This window comes from Cariama cristata, unplaced genomic scaffold (assembly GCF_000690535.1).
Source record: "Cariama cristata isolate BGI_N322 unplaced genomic scaffold, ASM69053v1 scaffold6785, whole genome shotgun sequence".
Classification (NCBI taxonomy): domain Eukaryota; kingdom Metazoa; phylum Chordata; class Aves; order Cariamiformes; family Cariamidae; genus Cariama; species Cariama cristata.
The window spans coordinates 6955-29607 of NW_009615683.1; the positions used below are offsets into that span (position 1 = coordinate 6955).

At 48.1% G+C, this 22653-nt stretch overlaps 1 protein-coding gene across 1 annotated transcript in view; it reads right to left on the bottom strand.

The window, feature by feature from the left end:
* Positions 1–574: 574 nt before the first annotated feature.
* Positions 575–22653, bottom strand: part of RBM6 (RNA binding motif protein 6) — a 54229-nt gene continuing 32150 nt past the window's right edge. The window contains exons 6-22 of the mRNA XM_009699898.1: positions 16792–16866; positions 15139–15199; positions 13970–14038; positions 12613–12864; positions 11948–12108; positions 11103–11200; positions 10544–10586; positions 9885–9945; positions 8832–8923; positions 7978–8130; positions 6984–7073; positions 6302–6391; positions 5397–5666; positions 4761–4835; positions 4059–4156; positions 2688–2799; positions 575–884 (exon numbers count right to left, since the gene is read on the bottom strand). Coding sequence (XP_009698200.1) covers positions 759–884; positions 2688–2799; positions 4059–4156; positions 4761–4835; positions 5397–5666; positions 6302–6391; positions 6984–7073; positions 7978–8130; positions 8832–8923; positions 9885–9945; positions 10544–10586; positions 11103–11200; positions 11948–12108; positions 12613–12864; positions 13970–14038; positions 15139–15199; positions 16792–16866 — 1926 coding nt within the window. The 3' untranslated portion in view covers positions 575–758. The remainder of the gene's footprint in view (positions 885–2687; positions 2800–4058; positions 4157–4760; positions 4836–5396; positions 5667–6301; positions 6392–6983; positions 7074–7977; positions 8131–8831; positions 8924–9884; positions 9946–10543; positions 10587–11102; positions 11201–11947; positions 12109–12612; positions 12865–13969; positions 14039–15138; positions 15200–16791; positions 16867–22653) is intronic.

Genomic DNA, 22653 nt, shown 5'->3' on the forward strand with positions numbered 1-22653 from the left:
TGCACCTCCCGGGGCTGCATGAGCAGCACTTGCTCAAAATGGCTTTTCCTCTGACACACACCATCCCTTGCAGGCCACCACACAGCCCCTGCCACCCTGGACCAGCATGGCTACGTCCCCACGAGGGTCCCCACCACCACTGCCACCGGATCCAGCTCTGTGGGGAGGAACGGGAGGACGCTGCCCTGGTTGGGAAGCCCAGATGACACCTAGTATTAGTTAGACCACCTCTAGCCATTAAGCTCTTGCTATTAATTGAACCCAGCCGTCCTTGCTAACAGCCAGGATGAATCCCACACAGGTCGCTCCTGCTCCTGAATTCCTCCCAGGCCTTGGGGCCGTCCCCTGAGCGTTGAGTACACAGCACCAAGAGCATCTGTCCCTGAGCTGGCAGGGAATGTGCTGTAGGACAGCGGCACTGGTGGCAGGGCCACCGAGTGACCAAACCTGTCCCAGCCCCACTAACACGGCTGCAACTCCCAGGGACCTCATCAGTAGACAGCAAAACATGACGGGAATCTTTCAAAGCATCACATGCTTTTAAAACGTACCATTTTAGGCAAGAAACAAGCACTGACAAATTTTCAGTTTTATTAAAAAAATTCTAGCAGCAAAACCTTTAACAATTCAAAAAAAAAAAAAAAAAAAAAAAACCAACCATTAAAAAAAAAAAAAAAAAAAAAGACCAAACCTCCAAAAGAACATGACACAGAGAGAGAGACGGAGATGGAGAGAGACAGACTTGTGGTTTTCACCATTCACTCAAGTTCCTTATAACGGGCAAACATGACTCTCCTGACGGCGTCACGGTAGGTCTCGTTGGACTGCCTCTTGCTGGGTTTCCCTTGGGCCCCCACGCCAGGGCCCTTCTTCCGATTTTCTGCCTGAAAACAGACACAGCTTGTGTTAGTGATTTCTCCTCATCACTGGCTGCCTGTAAAGAAGCAGCTTCCCCTGGGCTGCTTCAGGACAGCTGAATGCTCCCATGTGGATCTGGGAGAGGAGGAATAGCAAATGCACTGTGTTCTTCCAAAAGCTGTTCAGGAGAAATTACTGGCCCTTTGCGGGCAACAAAAACACAGCCAGCAAGTGCCCGGCAAGAATCAAACCACAGGGATCGGCTGCGGAGACCAACAGGAGCATACGGCAGGGTGGGAGTGGGCAGCCAAAACAGGCAGCGCCGGCAGACGAGAGGCAGCCGTGTGTGAGCAAGGACCGAAACAGAGCAAAGGAAAAGTGCCAGCAAGAGAGCTGGGCTCCCGGGGAGCTGTTTGCAGTTAGCCTGCATTTGCACAAGCTCAGCTGTTCTCTCCTCTAATAGAGCTCCCATGGGCTCTGGTAGTTCACTTTGAATTTCAACCAGTTTTTAACGACTGGCTTTCGCAGCCAGCACCTGAATTATTCAGTAATACCTGCCTAGAGTTAGCCCAGGAGAGCAGGCCCAAGGCTGAAAGTTTCTTTTGCTTTTAAGTCCGACTTATCTGAGTACCAAAGGTGTGATCAATTAGGCCAAGAGATCAAAGTCCTGTGGGGCCTAAGTGGGCACATGGCTTGGCCCAGCATGAACTGGAAGTGAAAAGAAAGCACGTCTCTAGGGCTCTTTTGAGAGGCCTTTATAGGAATTGTATGAGGGCTGCGCTTTGCAATCAGCTCCCCCATCCAGTCCAGGGAGCCCTGATCAGAGGTCAGACCTCCCAGAGTGCATCGGTGAAGCTGGTTCTTGAACAAAGCCTGTTTTACAGCCACAGGAAACTTTCTATGAGGAGTGAGCAACAGCTGGGGCTGGTTCCTGCTGTCTGCACTGAAGAGGGAATCTTGCCTCGTGTGTGTGGGCTCAAGCAAACACACGTCATGAAGCCTCAAATATTTGCCTTTAATGATACGCTTGACTGCAAGCTGAATGTCGCAACGTGAGCTTGCACTGCAAGCTGTCTGCCCCTCGGCGAAGCACTGACACCACAGCAGTGAGGCAGCCAGGGGACAAACCTGCTGCCACAAACGACAGCAGCCGCAAGGGCATGGTGCTGCTCACATGCCCCTGGACAAGGCAGAGCAGTCCCTGCCCCAGGCTGCTTGTCAGATAAATCCTCTGCAGCAAATTAAGGTCCACTGAGAGACCAGCCTGTCCCGGAAGGCAGGACCTACCCAACCCTGCCTATCCCCAAAGCCCTTTGCTGACAGGGACTCGGCTCCTCATCAGATGATGTACCCTGGTGTTACCTTCTGAAGTCCAGGGTCCAGAACAGCAGTGAGAGCCTCCTAAGTGCTAAGCAGAGTAGACAAATAGTATCGCATGCCCTCTGGTTTCGGCTATGCTCGCACCTCCCTGGACGAGGTTCACCTTTTCCCCCAGCTTACGTGGCTGCAGAGCACTGAGCTGGTGATCTGCTCAAACCCCAGCCTGGCTTTGGGCAGGTATTAATCAGATGCTTACACCCTCCCTGCTCACTGTTACTGTATTTTTAACACCTCCAGGTCCATATAAATTCTAACCTTTTTCTACTGCCAACATACTTGCAGCCTCTCCCAGCCTGCAAAGTTAATCAGTGCACACACATTATTCCATCAAGCAGGTGCCGAGTCTTGCAGCCTGACTCTTGCTCCGGCTGGGAACTCCCTCCAGCTGTCTTGGGAGACATTACCAGCTGCGGGACAGTGATGTGTTTTGAAAGAAAGGGAAAACTCACCTCCATCGGGGATGTTGTGCCCTGCTGGTTGTGGCTGAAGCCTTTCTTCCACCCTGTGGACTGCAACACTCGGTTCCCTTTGTTGTTACTATCAATCCTTGGGTCATAGTCACTGCAAAAGACGCAAAATCAATTGTCTGGTCTTGCAATACTTTGAACACATGCTAGGGATTTTTAGCTCTGCTAACAGCACCTTCATTGACATTCCAACTTCTCCTGAGGGATACCCACGTTGCTTGCAAGAAGCACACTGCCCAAGGAAACCAACAGTGCATTCTGTATGCAGACCTCAGGCACCTTTGACTGCATAACTTCTTGTCCCACCTCAGGGGAAAATACACCAGGGCACAGGAAATGAACCGAGGCTCCAAAATATTTATGGTACAAGCAAGCCAGGAGTGTTCTGTGCTTGCATTTCTTAATCCAAATTTTAGCAATAGCAGGAAAGTGAAGTCTAATCCCTGTTGCTCTGTTACATCTTTCTTTTCTCCCAGGGATGTGGTCATTGAGCTCAAAAGACGCAGCGTTGATTCAGACACCCTTTCTCCCACCGGCTCGTTACTCATCCAAGACCATTAACTAAAACCCATAGTTTTGAAAACTGCTCAGCACAAAGATAGCTTCCTTCAGGCAAGTTCTACTTTCTGGCTGCTGGTGACACTGCACTCAAACTGCTTTAGTTTATCCACAGCTATTCCAGGAAAACAGGGAAGATGCGGATTTCTAAACTGCAAGACAGAGAGGAAAGGTCTCCTTCTGAGGTGCTGTACCAGAAGGGAACAGGCACATAACCAGTTTTGTCTTCAACACATGCCTAGCAGCTCCTCAGCCCACTGGAACACGCGAGCTTGCAGCAGGCAGGCCTTTCGAGAGCTCTGCACAGCACGCACTTTCTTCCTCCACCTACTCTGAATGAGATGGAAACAGCTCCTCGCGTTCCTCTGAGTCAGTGGAACAGATGCAACACAGCTTTGCTCTTTCTTTCAATGGCTAGATGCCAGGATAGGAGGACAGCAAGTGCCTTAAGGATGAGGTGGATGGGAACAGGCTGCATTCTGCTTCCTGCGCCTGGTCAGGCACACTCAAACCCCCCCATCTCACCCCTCCAGCACCAAGCAGCTTGTCTACGCTTTTGTCTAAACCCTTGTTTCCACTCCTGCACCCTTGGCCTTCTCCTGCCCTCCCTGAGATGTCCTGCAGCACAACAGGTTCACACTTTGGCGAACTCTACCCACAAGAATCACAGCCTGCCTGGCTGTTATTCTTGCAGATCTACCCCACCGGGCGATTCCTGGCCTTGGTGTGCCAGCAGCACACATGCCATCGCAGCGTCAGCAGCCCCAAAGAGTTCTAATCAAGAGCAGCCATTACCTCTCTGAATCCCGGTCATATCTGAGTCGTTTCCTCTCTGGTGAATCCATCTGCTGGAATTTCTCTCTCCGGTCATTTCCTTTGTCTTTATACCTCCCCTTCATAACAGAAAGAACAAAGTAAATACAGGAGCTATGATGGATTCAACACTCCACAGAAGACTGCTCTGCAGCTAGGTCTTATCTTGTCCTCAGCTGGCTGGAAATCTGTTCTGAGGACCCACAAACACTGAATGCTTCGAGGACCCACAATCCGCCTAATTCTGTCCTGATGGCATCTGTTGGGCTGATCCACACCTGTGGCTGCAGCCTTCCAGCTATGGCACCAGGGGCAGCTCTGCTACCTTCTGAACAACAGACAGTTACAGCTCTCCCATTCCTGGCCAGGCAGCAGCAGCCCATACACTGCATCAATTTTAGATGGAAATCTGGGTCCCACTTAGCCCAGAGCCCAACGCTGGCTTGCAGGACAACAGAACCACACTCAGAGCTTTCTGGGAGGAGGGAGACCTGCTCTTAAGAGGTCACAGCACTATCTACAGGTCCAAATGCAGAGTGTGCCCACAGTTCAGTCTAAGACTCTTTGGGATGCCTTCGATGCCCAGGCTGCAGATACAGGCGCATAAGTGGAGAGTCTGCCTGGGACCAACATCCTTCTAGTGCAGAACCACAAATAAAAGTCTGCCCACCACCACAGACCCACCTCACGTTCTCTTTTCTCTAAATATGCCAGTTCCTGCTCGGATCGTTTGATCTTCATATGTATCTCCAGGTTTTGCTGGAAGGAGGAAAACAGAAGCCAGTGTCAGCAGAGGATACAGGCTGTCAGGGTCATTTGCTCCACCTGTAAGGAGTACAGGTAAAGCAGCATGCTCTTGCACCTGCACTGTATGAGGTGCAGAAGTTTCTCTTGCAGCCCAGACTACCTGCTCCCACAGTGGCCAGGAGCTCTTCCTCTCCAGAGTAAGGAAGGCAACCAGTCTTATTTTAACCTGCATGCAGTTTGACCCTCCTAGAAGCAAGAGATCAAAGGCAGCGCAGAACACGGGGAGGCATGTGCTAAGTTCTTACTGCTATCACACTCCTCTGTGCCAGCACCCCACTATCCCCAAGCTTGAGCTATCTTGTTACAGCTTAAAAAGTCACACGTTGATGGTACAGCACTCCTGTGGCAGGAATAAGCAGCTCACACAATGCTTTGAACAGAGCTTTGATGGGACCTTTGCCTGCTACTGTGTCAAATTCAGAACAGCTCTTCCCACCCAACTGTTGCATTTCTCCCTGCAGATCACAAAGCTGTTGAGCCAAAGGCGCAGCCCCCCAGCCCCCAGCTGCATACCTTGTGCAGGTTGGAAAGCTGCTGGTGCTTGATGAGCACTTCCTTGTTGGGAAACTGCCTCCTGCACAGCAAGCAGGCCAGCTTGTTCCAGTCGGTCAGCTTGTCATCGCTGGCCTTGGCCTTCCTCGGCTGCTCCTCACGTTGTGCTGGTGGGTGGGGAGGTGGCAGCCACTGAGCCTGTGACTGCTCCTCCTCTTCCTCCTCCTCTTCATTGTCACTGTCTCCTCCATACTCTCCCAGAAGTCCTATCAGAGGGTTCACCACCTTAGGCTGAGAGAGGAGGCAGAAAAGTGTGACAATTCGTAGCGTTAAGCCTGCCCTGCCATGCGGGGCTCTGCTTCCCCAACCAATCTTCCCTTGACTTCTGTCTCCCTTCCAGTCCAAGAGCCACAGAGCAGCATCCCAGCAGCACAGGCAGGGAACAGAAAGAAACTGGCTGGCCAGCATTTAAACACCACAGGGTAGAAGCCCTTCTGTTCTCTGGACAGGCTGTGCTTTGGTGCCAGGCTTTCCCAATCTGCCACACACCTAAGCACAAGAAGCTGACCGACGCAGTGGCTATTTGGCAAGGTATTGTTGTCAGTCACTTCCTCTAGCAATGAAGATCCGTGAGGTTTGACCTTCCTCAGTCCGGAGGTGGCTGGAAGAGTCTTCTGCCTGAGGACTGCTTGAGTGAGGAGAGCCTGCTTAAATGCAGGTATTAAATTTCTCCATGCCGGAAGCTCACAAACAAGCTCAGAATTATAAAACAAACTGCCTTCACCACTCCGTCTCCAATGCTCCTTCCTTTGGTAGGAGAAGCTGGCACCTCTCTCACTCAAGGTCACGGCCAGGCTTTGGTGAGCCTCTCTAGTCCTGTACCCAGGCTCAAACAAGGCAAAAACCAATTCTATGGAGTCACTTACCGGGGCTGCACTCTCGTCCTTTTTCACAGAGGGAGGTAACGGTTTTTTAAAGACGTCTTCTGCAGAGAACTTCTCCTCTCCAGTCTCACTCTGAAACAGTCAAGATCAGGTGTTTAAGACCGCCATAGCATGGACCCGGTGCACGCAACAGCTAAGCAGCCATTTAAACAGGCCTCCAAGGAAATTAGGCAATTGGCAGAAATGAGATGGTGTTTTTGGTGGGAGACATTCCCATTCTAGGGAATCCATAGCTCTCCTGGAGCTACGCCCTTTGTTTCTGGGACAGCTGCAGCAGCTCACCATGCTGTCCCAGCCTGCCCGACTCTCACTCTCTGCTGGACTGTGATGCTGACAGCAGCCCCAGCCATACCTCAGACCAGTGAGCTTTCTCTGCTGTGTCTGTGGCACAACATATGGCCAGGCACAACCAGCATGGTGGTGTTTTCAGGATCTTCCTTATACTGGATAGAGAACACCAGAGACTGTAGTCACCCAGCACTGCAACAGGATGAGCCTGCGATGCTCACTTGTACCTCAGTAGCACAAAGAGTAGGTTGGGGTGAAGCTTCACATCTACACACTTTACAGAGAACTGGTCTGAAGCCCTGGCCATGCTCTAGCTTAGTGGTTCATTAGCTACTCATACTTGACCGGGGAAGACAAGTGCTATGCAACATCTTACCAGGCCTGCACTCTCGTCCTTTTTCACAGAGGGAGGCAATGGCTTTTTGAAGACGTCTTCTGCAAAGAACCTCTCCTCTGCAGGCTCATTCTGAAAAACCCAAGATTAGGCATTAGGCCACCAGCAGCACAGGGGTCAGTGAGTGGACAGAGCCACCAGGAAGCCACTTCTGAGCATCCACGGAAACCAGGCAGCCAGGAAAAGTGATGGGAGGATTTCTACTGGAGATGCTTTCACCCTCCATTCAGACAAGACCATGTTTCTCCTAGGTCAGTGCCCTTCAAAGCAGGCATCCTCCATACCAGATGAGACGAATGCCCATATTGGGCATTTGTCAGGCCCAGTCAGTATCACAGCATTGCGCTGTGCTCAGACACCTATGTTCAAACATCACTTTGGGGAGCTACTCCCAATAAGGAGCTCCCCACACCAGGGAGACAGTGTTTGCTCAGTGGGAGCAGCACTGAAGGTTACTGCCCCAGGACAGGGGCTCTGGGAGGGACCATACAGGATGTATCTGCATTCAGTATTGGTTCACCTTCACAGTCCATCTGCACCGCCTGCACTTCCTGCTTGTCTGTGATGTTTGGAGGGGACAGGAACTGCAGTTAGGGGAGAGCTGAGCTTCCATTATTATCTGACTCGGTACGTTTAAACATCTCTGCTATTTTTTTGTTGGCTCTGTTACAACAGCTGGGTGCTTTCAGCAGTGTGAGTGAAATGCGTCTCTCAAGTTACTTGGTTGTTTCTGAACCCTTTACCACCAGGAAGGGATGAGAAGACCTGACTTAACATCACAACAGAAAAATTTCAGGAACTTACTCCCACCTGGATGGACAACAACCACGTTCCTGGTCTGCTGCTATTTCATCGTTTTCTTTCACTGTCCCTCCCTTTTTGAATCTTCTATAAATTACTCTCTATTTTCTAACCTCTCTTACCTCAGCCTCCTGGCATCAGATCTCTGACCATTCTGATGCCTGGAGGGATTTACCTTAGCAGAAGTACTTTTCCCTTTCTCCTTTTTGTCTCTATTGTCCCTGCTGTGTGGCTCCTTCCTTTCATTTGTCCGTTCTTGGCTCCCATGCCGCCGCCTTCTGCTCTCTGTAGGTGATGAGCAGGCTTCTCGGTCTATCGTGACTTCTCTCTGAAAGAAGCATTTGGAACAGGCTTAGCCAAACCCCTGCAATCTTCTCACCGGGCTTATTGTCCTTAGTGGGCTGGGGAGACCAGTACAGTAAGAAGGGATTGCAGAGCCTCAGACAGCTGAGGGCAAAGGCTTCAGAACTTCACTGGGGCAGAAGACAGTCTGTCAGGTCATCAGAGTACTACCCTCCTTGCCCAGAACACGGATATCTCCTGTAGCACACAAACAAGATGACATTCCCAGAGAACCTCTGCTGATGGCTCTTTTTTAGTATCTTTGTAACTGTTGCTGGCTGGGGTCAGAGAGCAAAGAGACCACAGATGAAAACAGAGCTCTGCTGTCCATCCTTTAATACAGACAGTCACATATCACGTCTTCAGTAAAATCTAGCAAGGACGCTCAGCCCACAAGTCTACTCAATGAAAAGGAGACCAAAAACCCTGCAAAGGCAGGGCTTCAGAGGCCAAAGAGGCAGCTATGGTAACTGGTTCAATGCACAGCTAATAGGTTCCTAGCCTCTCATGAAGTTCATATTTTGGAACGTGTATCCCTGTTATATAGGTCAGAGGACTGAGAGAAACAAAGCTGCCTCTATACTGTTCTATGCTAGCCTGTCTTCAGGACCTAGCTGCAAAATCTCTCCAGAGAAAGGCAGTTTGTAAGAAAGTACTGTGTGTAAAGCTTCCTTCCCACGCACTCACCTGAGTCCTGGGGTCATAGTATGTCCCAGCTATGGGATCGTAGTAATTCCCAGTTTCAGGATCATAAATGTATGTGGACACATCTGATGGAGCTGAATAGAGACAAGAGTTAACACCACAATCTTCCAAAGGTAGAACTTGCCTTTTACAAAGACAAAAGCATGAGCAAATATTACACTGGTGAAAGGATCAAGAGTGGGAAAGAAGAATTTTTCTCTCCTGGCAAGGGAGGTACAAGTATCTTCACATCACTCAACCTACATCATCTTTTCTTTAAGGAGTGAGAAGGGAGATAGGTTTTCACAATTCTTCTGGTTTAGGACTCTGGCAAAACTTCCACATCAAAACACACTCGCAGGGGCTGTGCTGAGATCACCAGACCACAACACTTGACCGGACAAAGATATGTAATTCAGTAATTTCCTTAAGAATGGGCTAATGAGTACCAGGCTCTGTGTCCACCCACCCCTGTGAACAAAGAAGATCTGTGCTCTTTCAAACAGTCTCCTGTTTAAAGTGATGACACTCCCCACATCCCTTCCGCCCCGTGGGTGCATGAAAGCTCCTGACAAGAAAGGGGAGCAAACTGTTTCTACAGGAAAAGACAAAGGCCTTAAGGGTAGGCCCATAATGTGAGGAATGCTTCTCATTTCCAAAGTGTTATTAGACAGAGCTCAGCAATACTATACAAAAGTTAGTAAAGCAATCAGGAATGTTCTTCCAGCTATTGGCACTGCTGCATAAAGTGCGTTTTCTTTCGTCTCATCTAGTAATTGCCAGGCTGATTTTACCTCATCAGTTTACCACAACAACGAAAAGCACGCAGCAAGTTTCCTTTATCTGCATTTAGTTTTGCACAGTTAGAGTAGAGAGAAACATGTCATCAGATAGGAAAATGTGACTAAACAAAGTTGGCAAAGCAACTCAGAAGTGGGTGTAGCAAACAAACCTACTCTTAGCCTTTAAAAATATTTTTGGGCTGATTTCTACATGTCAGTGCCCTTTTAAGGAAGAAAAGTCTCCACAGTAGGAGTAAGGCAGAGCTTAACTTACATTGTGCTCTGGTGCGTCTCTGTGATTCGCCGCCCCTCCTGTCTCTCATGCCCCTTCTGCCCTGGAGTAAGTGAACAATACAAACAGATCAGAGACTCTTTGACAAACATCATATTGCTTCTCCTCCTACTCACAGGCCCGAAGTTCAGGAAAACAGCTCATTTAGCTATCCTAAATAGAGCATAAGCAGATGTAACTTTTCACCTACAGAGCAAGGGACAGTGTTGCAAAGCACAAGACCTCTGTAGCTTTCATGAATCTTTAAATGAGGTGCTTATGGCAATCCGTATGGAAGCCTCCAGCCCATTCAGTATGGGAAGAGCCTTGTAGTCTAGTAACAAGCACTACAGAAGAGACATTCACTCTAAGAACTGAGATCAGTCATCAATTAAGTCACTCTGTAAAAGTGTGGCATAGAGTAATTCTGCCCAGAACTCCCTCAAGCAGCATCTGCTCTCTGACTTGCACTTCTATGCACATTATAAACACAATGTTAGGGGCAGAGTAGCAGTGAAGAACACACATGAGCATTATCATCCCATCTTCAAACACGCTGAATTTTCAGCAGCCCAGAGGGAGAAAGCCTAACAAAGTCTGGCCCATAACCCCCAGTGCTCCCCGCCTTTCCGGCGACCTGCAGAGAAGCTGTGCAGACCTACCGGGCCATAGTAGGAATTGTCACCATGCTCCCCATAGTCATTCCTGTTGAGATAAAGGCTGCAGGTTAATGTTAATCCAGCTTCACATTAACCTCGGTATACTCAAAATGATCAGCAGGACCAATAAAGGTAGAAAGACCATCTTCCCTGGCCACACATTGGATTCTGTCCACCCCAGGAGACAAAGAGACTTTGCAGAGCATTGTCTCCACAAGAGTTATGTCCACACTCTCTGTTGTTTCTGCAAAGATGAATCTCTCCAACTGCATTTTAAAAAACTGAACCCATTAATTCCCTCGCAATGGGATTTGATGGCTGGACAACAACAAGAGGCCATGCAATACGATGATTAATCACATACTGCTCAATCACCAAAGCTTCTTCTAGCTCCGATGCCTTCCCCTCTCCCAACACATTTTTAGGTTGTAGGAATCTACAGCCTACTGTAAGAATCTGTGCTAATTCATGTGCCAACATTTAAGATTCTGGTCTGACAACACAGCTCTAGCCTTGCAGCACATCACATGAAGGACAATCCTACTGCCTCATCTGTCTATACCTTCTCCTCCCTGTAGCAAGATTCACTTCCACTGTACGTCCATCAATGCAGATAGGGGGATCCAGATTCTGCAGTATCTTTAGCAACCTCAGTGCCTCCTGTAAAAAGGAAAGGAGAATTTCACATCCATGAGAAGGAAACAGAAGCCCGTTTCCCAAATCCAGTCTGCCTTAAAGTAAGGCTTTGTGCTTACATGATGACCATAGTAGGACAGGAAACACAACACTTTTGTCTAAACATTAGTGAAAGGTATTTAGGATGCAATAAAAAGGATAAATGCATTGTTAGGTTCTCTGCTTGTCCTATGATCATTTGCAGTAGCCAGCTAGCGATTATATTCTCCTAGGGCTGCTAGACAATGCAGCACCGTGGCTGCTGTTGCCCCAGAGAGTTTTGCTGAACACCCTCTGGAGCAATGCCAAAGCACAGTTATGGGGTCTGGGCGTCATCCAGAATCAGAAAATGTGAACCCTCCAACGTGGGACTATCTTTTAATTAAGATTCTTGCCTTCCGCAGACAGAAACCATTAAATCCAAGTTCTCTGCAAACAAAATACCTGTGCAAGAGGTGTTCAGGTTTAGCAGGGTCCACAAAGAAACGTATTGAGGCAAGAAACTCACTCAGCATCACAGCTTGTGACAACATACAATCTTTGGCTCCTAAAGCCAGAGAGTAACAGCTATATCAGGTATTACCTATACCTAGCCAGACAAGCAGAAGAGAGGACTCACTTCAGGACAGCCGCCTCACAAGTACAGCTATTTCTTATATTTCTGTGGTTTCTCTACTTCTATAGACCATAGATGCCAACAGAGGGAGCACATGAAAGCATGAAATTACTTACAGCATGTGAATCCAGTTCAATGAAGCCATAGGTTTGCCCCATCCGTCCAGCCTTGTTCTTCATGATGCGCACGCTGGATGTGGAGAGACGTACATATGGGGCCAGGAGCCCCACAATCACTTCTGGTGGGGTGAATCGAGTAATACGCTTCAGCATAATTGCTGTGAAGCACGATGAGAGAGGTGGCCAGGAAAGAAAAAGTAGTAAAAAAATATCTCAGTTTGTTGTGATAGCACAGGTAAAAGTAAACCCACTCAAACCAACAGCATGGCTTCTTGAAGTTGAGTCTGGAAGCCATCGCTTTTTTTCTCTCCACTTTGCAAAATGCTCAGAGCTCCGCCTCCAATTGCTAACCTTTCCTTCCCAGAAAAAAGTGCAGAAAGTAGGCCCCTCCTGAGAGGAGCACAGCTCAGGGTAACTTCTGGCCAAAGAGACTTTTGCTGCTCTGCTAAGTTAACTGTAACATCCTGACGCCAGCTTGCCCTGAATTAATTTTCCTAAAGGCAGTTTGCCAGCACCTCTGGAGCTGGACAGCCCACCATTACTTGATGCCATGATTTGCACAACATGGAAACAGCCTCCAGAGGTGAAATGCTGCCCTTTCTCCAGATGGCCTCACGGAGTACAAGGAAGAGGAATCAAAAACTAGGCCCTGTGCCACTCACTTCTGCTTCCTCCACCATCCTGTGGTGTGGCTTCCTCTGCTTCTCTCTGAGAAGGCAGCTCCTGGTGCCGGTCCACGTCTCGTCTCTTCTCCTGTGAGGGCCGTCGCTCTCTCCCTTCATCTCTCTTCCTTGGCTCCTGTTCCTGAGGCTGACACTCCTGCTGTGTAGCAGGAATCGAGGGCTGGAGAGGCTGCTCAGGAGATCCTGGTTGTCCTGATAACTCTTGCTCAGGTTTTTCAAGCTTTGCCTCTGCTATTAAAGAAGAGAAATGGACTAGTTCCACATACAATGTTTCAGCATGAATTTTTCTGCTATTTTCAGGCCACTGCAGCAGTGCCCCTTGTAAAAGGCTAACCTGTTCTGCCCTTTGCATATCCCGTGTCTTAACATTCTGCAGACACACGGCGTGTAAAGGACAAGCCAGGTACTGCTCATTCTTCCATTGCCTTGTTTCATGTTGGGCTCCTTTACCTGACCTCTCCTGTCAGACATAAGGGGCTTTTTGGCCTTCTTTTAGGATTGGTCCTTGCCTGGGCAAACATGAACCAGGGATGGGTTTGGATATGTTCCTCCCATGTCCTGGACAATCTACATGGCAATGATACCCTCACTACGCCTGATGTATTCTTGAACACCCATAGATGAGGTGTATCAATTAGTAACTGTCACCCTGTCTCTATGCTAGAGGAAAACTGAGTGCAGACCCCTATGATCACTAAGTGAAATGCATCATAATACAATCACTGATTTTTATCAGGTGCCTACTTACCACAGATGAGGCAGATATTATGTGGAAACACCCTGCCTCCCAGCCTAGCTATGCAATACAGAGAAGATAAATCTCTTCAAGCTTCTGTGCTTGAAGACCTCTGAAGTGCCCGGTTTCACTTCAAAAGAGATCCCTACCTGAGCTTCCAAAGTTGTTGGAAAGGGAAGCCAAAGCTGTGGGGCTGCAAAGTCAGATATCCCCAGCCCTGTACCTGCTGCTGAAGCCTCTTCCCACAAAGAGAAAGAAATGAGAGTGCAAGACCTGGCACAGCGAAGCTTCACTCTTTAACGTCCCCCAGAGCACCTCCCTACTCTCGTTCTGTTTGGGCAGTGGACATGGCAGAACACACAATCATTTTGCACATAAATGTTGGGAAAGCTGCACGCTGACTTGCTTGGCTGTCAGCACAGCTCCTATTGGACCTCCCCGTACTAATTTGTCTGCAGTTTGCAGCATGCAGAGTTTTGGCTACACTTCATGTAAAATTTGCATATGAAACCAGTCTGCACGTGCAGCTGTGAAAACTGCCCATGGAAATCAAACAGACATGAGGCACAACCCCAGAGGTGGGGTGAGCAGTTCTCTTACTGAATTCTTGCTCAGTTGATGCGTCCTCTCCCTCAGAACCACCTCTGGACTCTGGGCCTGCTCTGCTCCCTGTAAGAGAGGCACATTAAAGTCCATTTCAAGACCATCAGTCACAAAGCATGCAAGAACTCATGCAAAGCTGCAGTAATGGCTGTATATGCCTAGAGAGTTGTTTTGTTTCACCCAGCAATTAAAAGACAGTCATAGAGAGGTTACCTTATTACACATGTTTTCACAACCAACAAAAGCAGGTCAGTAAGAAGCATGTACCACAACCTGTCCTCACAGCATCTTAAAACTCTGTTTAATTTGCTCCTTGGCAATTTTATTACAACACACAGCTGTGTTGGGCCAGCTATGTGAAATTTGCCTTCATAACACTGACGGAGGAGCCACAGTGCAAGGAAAGCACAACTACGGGAACAGTACTTCAGTAAATAAAGAGTTCTGCATCAGCAATTATTTTAATGCCCTTCTGCCTGGGGTATGCGGGTAAGAAATGCAAAACATCAGAAGTTTGCTCAAAGATACAGACTCAAAGCTTACAGAGTGCCTGGAATACCTGCTCGTTCCAAAGAAATCAGTTCCTCAAGGGAGCATGTTTTGGCTCTCATGCCCTCCCACCCCAAAAAGCAGAGGTGCTGGTAGGGTGAGGAGAAGCTCCTGGAGGAGTAGAACTGCTTTCCATGCACTTCTTACAGTCAGTAAGGTGAGTTAAGCAATTCAAATCCTGGATTCACCTCTAATCTGAGAGCCTCAAAAGAATAACACTAAAAACATGCAGCTGCATCTCCCAAGGAAGGCAGGTTGAGGGGAAGCCATCTCACCGATGGCTAGCAGTACTAACTCACAGTCCTGGAGGACACACAACCTGTAATTCCGTGGAGGAAGGACAATGCCAGAGCAATAGGAAGGAAAGGCTTTGTGCAGTAAGACACCTCTCCACCAAGCCTCACAAGAACAGAGAACCTGGTAGCAACACATCCTCATGTAACATCTTTAGTGTGGACAGGGAAAAGGGTCTAAATGAAGCAAAACTAATAATCTTCCTACACAGTGCTCAGCTAGTCCACCAAGAGGGCTGCCACAGGGAAGCCAGAAGAGAAACTTACTTGTCAGGGCAGATGAAACTGTTAACCGATCAAGCACAGGGGACCAGATATACTCACCATCTCTTGGGAGCTTGCAATAGGAGCAGGAAGATCTGTAGCCCACAGTACACACCTTACACTGCAATGGAAGATGGACAGCATGAGGAAGTCATGTTCTGAAGGCAGTGGGTACAACCTAATTCAGAATGTCAGGCTCCGCACTGCTTCCAGAAAGTAAGTAACAGCCATGGAAAGGTTACAATGAGAGCCTGGGAGACAGGATGGGTAATGGCAGCAGGAGCCTTGGCTGGAATGGAAGGGAAATGCTCACATGGCTCACAACTGGGATTGCCTTGGGAACAGGATTTTCACACAGCTTCTCAGCAGAGATTTGTTGACACCATAGAGATACTTCACTAGTCCTTGAGATGGGACCCTTCCCCCTCTCAAGTGGTGCTAGGCCACAAAACTCCATGCTAGGCACCATACTGCTAGCCACCATGTTGTTCCAAAGGGTCCAAAGTTACCTTTGTATTCTGTAACGTCAACTCACTCCTAAAGCAGTGACAAAGTCCTTATCTGAGCTAAACTGCAGATACTGATGGAATCTGCTGCACAGGGAGAGTCAATGAAGAGGTGTCTGCTAACCAAGAGATAGAGCTGTACAGACTCAGATGGTTATCCCACCCAGAACCACCATGGAAAGAGCCCAGTGCCCCGTCTTCACAGCTCTCTCTGAACACAGCATTCCTAACTTCCTCTTCAAGCTCTTTGTAAATGCATTGCTTCTCTTTCATATAATTTTTTTTCCTCTAACTGAAGCCCTGCAAATGCTTTGGGGCACAAGGAAGCTCTTTTAGGCCAGGTTTACGCACAGCAACAGTAGGGACATACACTCCAGCTACTTCTCATTGCACTGAGAGCCGTTGTGAAACCACTGCCTGAAACTTCTGTCTCTACTTGATCCCCGGAGTGTTGCAAGCACAGATGAAGTGCCGAGCAATGGCTCTGCTGGCAGCCAGAGTGCCTCCAATTAGCTTGGATGAGGATCTTTGCAGCCCAGTGTGATCCAATGGTCAAGGTGGGACTCTAACAAGAACTGCTCCCTTCCTGCCCTGCTGCAACCTCTTGGTCTGGGAAGGTCATGGGAACAAAACTGACCCTTGGGCAACTGTGCCTCCCCAGAAATGGGCCAGTTCCAGTCTGTATTAACTGCTGCCTGGACCTGGACTCGTTTCCACGCCTCCCTCCCCTGCTGCGCTTACTACACTCAATTCTAGATCACAAGTTCCTGCGTGAGACAGAGGGGTGGTTTGCACTGTTGCGCTGCTGAAAGCTCTGGTTACCTGGGCAGTGAAGACACTTGTGATTACTCACGTGAACCAGAGTGAAAACCTGTTCCATTCCGGATGGCAGAATCACTGTCTCATTTTGGTTTTTAACCAGAAAGGATCCACATACTATTTTCCTCACGTTAACAGGGAACCACTACATAGGGACGAAACTGCTCCATGCATTAAACACTGACTACCTATATCAAAGCAACATGCACTCCCAGGTATCAAAAACAAAGCAAGGAAAACCACAGAAGTTTAGAAGAGGCAAGAGCTTCAGGACAGGTATTACTTTTAAGGACCTTCAGCCACTGAGCGGGTATCTGACTCCTCTCTGCTGCCACTGCCCTGAGAGCCAGCAGGGAAACACAACACAGCTCTCTGATCGCATACTTACACGTTTGCAGCGCCAGAACTCTGGGCACGGAGTGTACTCAAGGGTCACTTCTTTGCCACCGATCGAAAGAGTTCCCTGTTGAGACAAGGGGGTAAATGACGAATGTGCCCAGCACATGCAGATTACTCAGAGGCAAATAAAGGGGTTAAAGCTTTGGTTCCTAAAGGTTTTGCAAGTGAAACAGGGTGAAAGGGGGAGAAAGTCTCCCAGTTCTGTTAGCTGGAGCTTTGCCATGGAAGTGGAAGGGAAACTGCCTGTGCCCTGCTCTAGCACGGGGCTACAAAGCTGCTTGTTAGCTCCAGAGGAACTAGGCAGAAGAGGCTTTGCCACCTCCCAGGAAGAGCAGAGACAGAGTAACCAGAGCACAAGAGGGAAACTGCTTTTAACCTGCTTTTGTCCCCGTGCTGGAAAGGGGCAGCTGGACAGCCTCCTCCACACTAGCCACCACCAGGTTGGCCTCAAGGCAGCTACTTGAGAAGGAATACAAGGAAAAATGCCACTGAGGTGAGAGAATTTTCATACTTGGGTTAGTCTTCATGTCATTCATGAAACCCTGGCTTTCCTTCAGAGAAGTATGCCAGCATGTGGCAAGGCCACCGGCTCCGCAGCCAGCAGAGCCGCTGTTCTGCAGCCAGTCCTTGGTGGGGCTGACCTCTAGCACCGGTGCAGCAGCAGCAGAGGAGATCCACTGCCTACGAAGACACACTGCTTTCAGCTCCACGCATGACACTTTGGAGAGATGTCAGGAGCCCAACAAATCCACAAGCTTTGCTGAAATGCAGATGATTTAAGGGTGAAATGAATTCATAGGTGCAAGTCTCTCAGCTCCTGCCCGGAGCTGCCCATAAAAGCAGTGAGCAGCAAGGATTCCTGGTGGTTCTCATCTGCTGTGGACAACAGACCATGCCTGGGCATGCAGGATGCAGGCCGAGCTGCAAATACATCGAGCCATGAGACATCTCATGTCACTGGAGGCACTGCCAGACCACACAGTCTGTACTTCCCAATACCACAATATGAGACTTAGTGACAACAATGAAGCTCAGACTCAGGTCTCCCAAGCTCCAGGAGAGCAGTTGCTCCTCTGGCCCATTGCCGGATGGTACAGACAGATGTCGGTGAGCTATAAACAGTCCCAAGCTATTTTGGGGACCTCTGGTGAGTCAGAAGCTTCCCAGGTACTCTGACCTAGGAGCCTAGTCATGCAAGAGCCCCCAGAGCAAACCATGAACATGAGAAAACAAGTTCCTAGAGTTATTATTCAGAAGTCACAATACACCCATGCATAAATCGCTGTGCAGAACGGGCGTGAGATGCTAGGGAGTATGTAAAGTAGAAGGGAAGAGTTCATGGGAGAGAATCGCTCAGCGCCAGTACAACAACAATCCTTTACGCCCTAAGAAAAAAGGCAGCAGAGAAAGTTGGAGACCAAAGACACTGCCCTGTAAGGATGGGTTCCCTGACCTCCCCTCTCCACAGCCTGCATTTTAGGGACCAAGGCTGTCCTTTCCTATCAGGTCTATGTGCGTCGAACGCTTCAGGGGTTTCCTTTCTGCTGCCCAGCTGTTCAAGCACTGCTTTCTAGCATGGATTTGCCTTTGCCTCACAGAAAGCTGAGCCGTTCCTAGACCTTGCTGAGGGCTAGTGTGTGCACCCAGAGCACAGTGTTGTGACCTCAGATGCAAGGAATCTCCTTGGGGTCTATTTACAGCGTGCAGTATTGCCTATTTTACATGTCTAGGAAAAGGTCTGCACCTTCTTCCAGGCACGTTAGGAAACACAAGTGAGAAAGACAGGGAAGTGGAAATCAAGGTTGTCCCACTGTGACTGTTGGTCCCTCTGAGATGGACATGCTCGGTCTCCCAGGTAGGGCACCCATCACATCACATCACACACTCAGGAGACAGGCAGTGCCAGGAGAGCAGGCTAGAAACGCTCGTGTCTGTCTCAGGACGCACCGAGCACAGGCAGGGAGAGAAGGCAGGGTGCACATCCTCACAAGCAGAGCTGTGGCCATTCCGTGAGCCCAGGAAAGTCCTCAGAAATGACAGCTCCTCAGCAGGCAGCTACAGCCCTGCCTATGAGCTCAGGAAACAAGGACAACTAGATTTGAGGATACTTCCTCTGGTAGGGCAATCTGTCATACAGCTTCATCCTTCTACCAGCCATTGAGGATAAAACTTGCCAGAAAGCCTTAAGATTATTTTTGGTTTTATGGAAAATGGTTTTTAAGTGCATGTGGTGCTGGTCTCTACTGCAAATTCAGTTCTTGGAGACTGCAGAAAGTGTCACTTGCATAATTACTCCCTAATTTCCTTAACACCCTGCTGATTGCCTGCTCGCTTTTTCAACAAGCTCTCTCTTTACTGATTTCTTCTTGATAAAGTCATTTTCAAGGTCGCAATCATCATTTAACACTCCAAAATAAGTCCTTCATTTAGGACACACATTGTCAGGATTCAGTGACTTTAAATTCCTCATTACCCCGTTTTGTTACTAGATTCCATCCCAAATATTTTCAGAACCTTTATTTCCTCTACTGCCTGACACTGCTTATTCTTTTTCATCTATATCGTCTTCCTTTTCTCTGCAAAATGTTTTGGATAATACCCTAATTTTCGATTCACCACTTTCAATTGAGCAGATCTTTGTGAAATCACAAAGATTTTCAGAGAATTTCAGGGAACAGTGCTAGGTGGGAAACAAAAAGGTAAGCCCAAGGTATACCACGTGTACTGTCTGGTACCCAGACTGTAACAACCTCTTCCATATTCATGCATTTTATCCTGGACCTCTCTCACAGACTCACCTGCACTATGCCTGTTAATTCTCCTTGTGGATTTTCAACACCCTGTTCTTCCGAGGAGTTTGGCCTTTTATTTCTAGATCAGTATGCTACAGAAATGTCTCTCTGGTCCTTCCAGTCAGGAACCTCCCCCCCAAAACTAGCAGTAAACACACAGTTGACTCACCAGTGCAGGGTTTAAAAGGCAGCACAGCTCCGCAGCACTAGAACACCGAGCTCTCAGCCATGGAAATGCCTAGACTTCCAAGGGCATGAGCAGATTCTACTGCTTTTTTTTTCTGAACTGCCAAATTCATCAAAACAGAGCATCAGGACTTTACTGCTGGGAGCAATGATTTATGCTACTGTTTGATATCTTTCAAACACAGTTACAACATTTTTTCACTTAGAGGTCTGTTGGAGATGCAATACTGGATTCTAGTCTACGCGATATGGTTTAGTACAAGCCATTTCAGCTAAAAATACTAAAAAATCTGCATCATCTGGAATAAGAGCTGATGGCCTAGTATGTAAATATTACTGTCAGTAGACTCTGATCAATTGAGTAATCCCACCATGAGGTGGTCCTAGAGAGTGATGCCATGAAACCATAAAGCCTGTTTGCAGAAAGCACACACAGCAAGCAGCCATGTCTGAAAGCCTTTCATTCAGCAGAGACAAACCCCACAAGAACAGGTTACTTTAAGAAAAAGAAAGAAAAAGGGAAAATCCCTGAGCCATGATATCCACAGGTGATGAAATCCTTCCAAAAGCGCTTTGGAGACTGCGCGTCAGCTGGGCACAAGTCTTCGGCAACAAAACTCCAGTTTTACTAGAGCAGTTTCCAAGCTCTTTGTCCCCAAAGGCAGTTAAACCAGAAGCATTAAAAGAATATCAGTAAGATCTAAACGGTAAAGGTAAGCCTAACCATAAGAAAAAAACCAGACCATGCTCCTAGCACACATAATGCCCCCTTATGAGGTTGGTTTGAACTCATCTCTAGTTTAAGCTCTATGCAATTATACTACTTCAGCAAGGAAAGAATTCGTCTCCTGCTCCGAACAGAGCCCAGCTAAACTCAACATGAGCAGGAGAAGTTGTGCGTGCTACCGAGCAGTGCAGGTACGTGAGCACAGATCGCTTTGATCACACTTCCCCAGGAAGCAACGCAGCTACGGCAAGGGCCAGGAGACAGACGGAGGCAGCTGAGGCACGGCACAAGGCATCCGCTTCAGCTCCTTAGCTGTCAATTAGCATTTACAGTTGGCATGCTGGGATTTTTCATGCTTGTTGACAGCCACCTAATGATGATGACTGGGGGTTGAAAAGGGGGAGAATTTGCCAAAAAAGTATCTCTGTGCTCTCCAAGACCAAGATGACAGAAGAATATAAATCATCGATGTCAAAGTTTTTGCTAACTGTTTCTCTGAAAAAAATCTAGAGCATCCAAGAGTGACCTAGAAAATTTGAAATGTAGAGAGCTTTTGGAGCACGGCACACTCTCTCAAATCAAACCAGGCTTCCACTTTAACTTAATTTGGACAAACATTAAAACCTTCAGTAAAATCTCACTTCGGAGCCTCTTAACAATGCGCTGACAGCCCTCCAAGTATTCTACCCCATGGGTCATGCTTCAGCAGCTACCACAGGGGCTGCCAAACCGCACGGAGAGGTGGATGTAGCAACCAGTGCCGCTGTGGGTTGCTGTGGAGGAAGCGTGCTTCGGCTCTTCCAGTGGGATGGTAACCACTTGCCACCCTCCCTTGTCACAAGAAAGGCCATGAGTACCTGACTCAGTGGAATAGCAATCGTCAGTCTCAGCTTTATAGATGACACATCTGGACCGACGCAGGTCATTTTTGGAACAGAACCAAGGCTCAGGTCTGGAGCCCCCAAATCCACAAGGATTAATAAGCCAAAGTTTTCTCCTTGGCTACAACCACAGAGCAGCAACCAAGGGAGTGCAGGAAATGCCTGCTCCACAAGCGAACCACATTCAGATCTCCTCCAGCGGCTGGCTCGTGCACAAAACCAAACACCACTTCAGCTAATTATTTCCTTATATTGTTCATAGTTTTATTAATGGAAAATATCCACGCCATGAACTGAAAGGTTCTGTTATCCTTCTTGCTAAGTAATAACCAAGTCAGAAGACTGACATGGTTCCACATGTTAAAAATGAACTGAAAATACCATTTGCAAACAGATATAAAATTACAAAGATTATGACAAAAGAATGCCTACGGGCAGCACAGCAAAGCAGTCATATTAAAATACCAGAATTAACCTCATTTACATGATGTTAATTCAGCCCTCTTACGCATATTTACTATAATTAGGATGGTTACTCAAAAATCATTATACATCCATCATGTAAAAATGATTTAAACTGATTAATGGCTAGTGTTTACTGCCTGGGGAGCTTAAGATAGTACCCCAGGAGCCAGCCTGGGAATGCAGAGGGAGCCCACAGTCCCAGCAGCACTTCTGAGAATGGGGAGCTCTCACCATCCTCAGGGTATCTTCCAGTCCTGGCCTCCAAATGCACTGGACAGCACAGCACAGGGAGACAAGCGGCTGACAGTGGAAGTCAGGTTATCGAATTGTAACCACAAATCAGACTGCTTTCAGATTTTTCTCCTATTTAAGTACGGATTTTAAATGCAAATTTAACAACTCCAACCACAACACAATGTAAATTATGCAACTGCAACCTATTTCACTGGCATGGTTCTCATCTGTGTACAGAGGCTGCGGGAAGTCGGCAGGGAGAGCACAAGGCGCTCTCCCTTAAAGTATTCAGATAAAGCAGGCAGACGGGGTCAAACACCAAAGGTCCCTCTAACCCACACATCTCCAGCTGCTCACGGAATTCAGGAGGCAGCAGCTTCCTGGGACGGAGCAGAGGGCCAACATCAAGACACCTGGGGGGATAACAGACCAGCTGGATATATTTCAAAACAAGATCATCTCAGCCACATAAACTGGCTTCTCATCCCATTTTTTCCGTATGCTGAAGTTTTCATCTCTGAGCTCCTTGGCAGCTGCTGTACAAGGGACTCAACTCTACAGAGCAA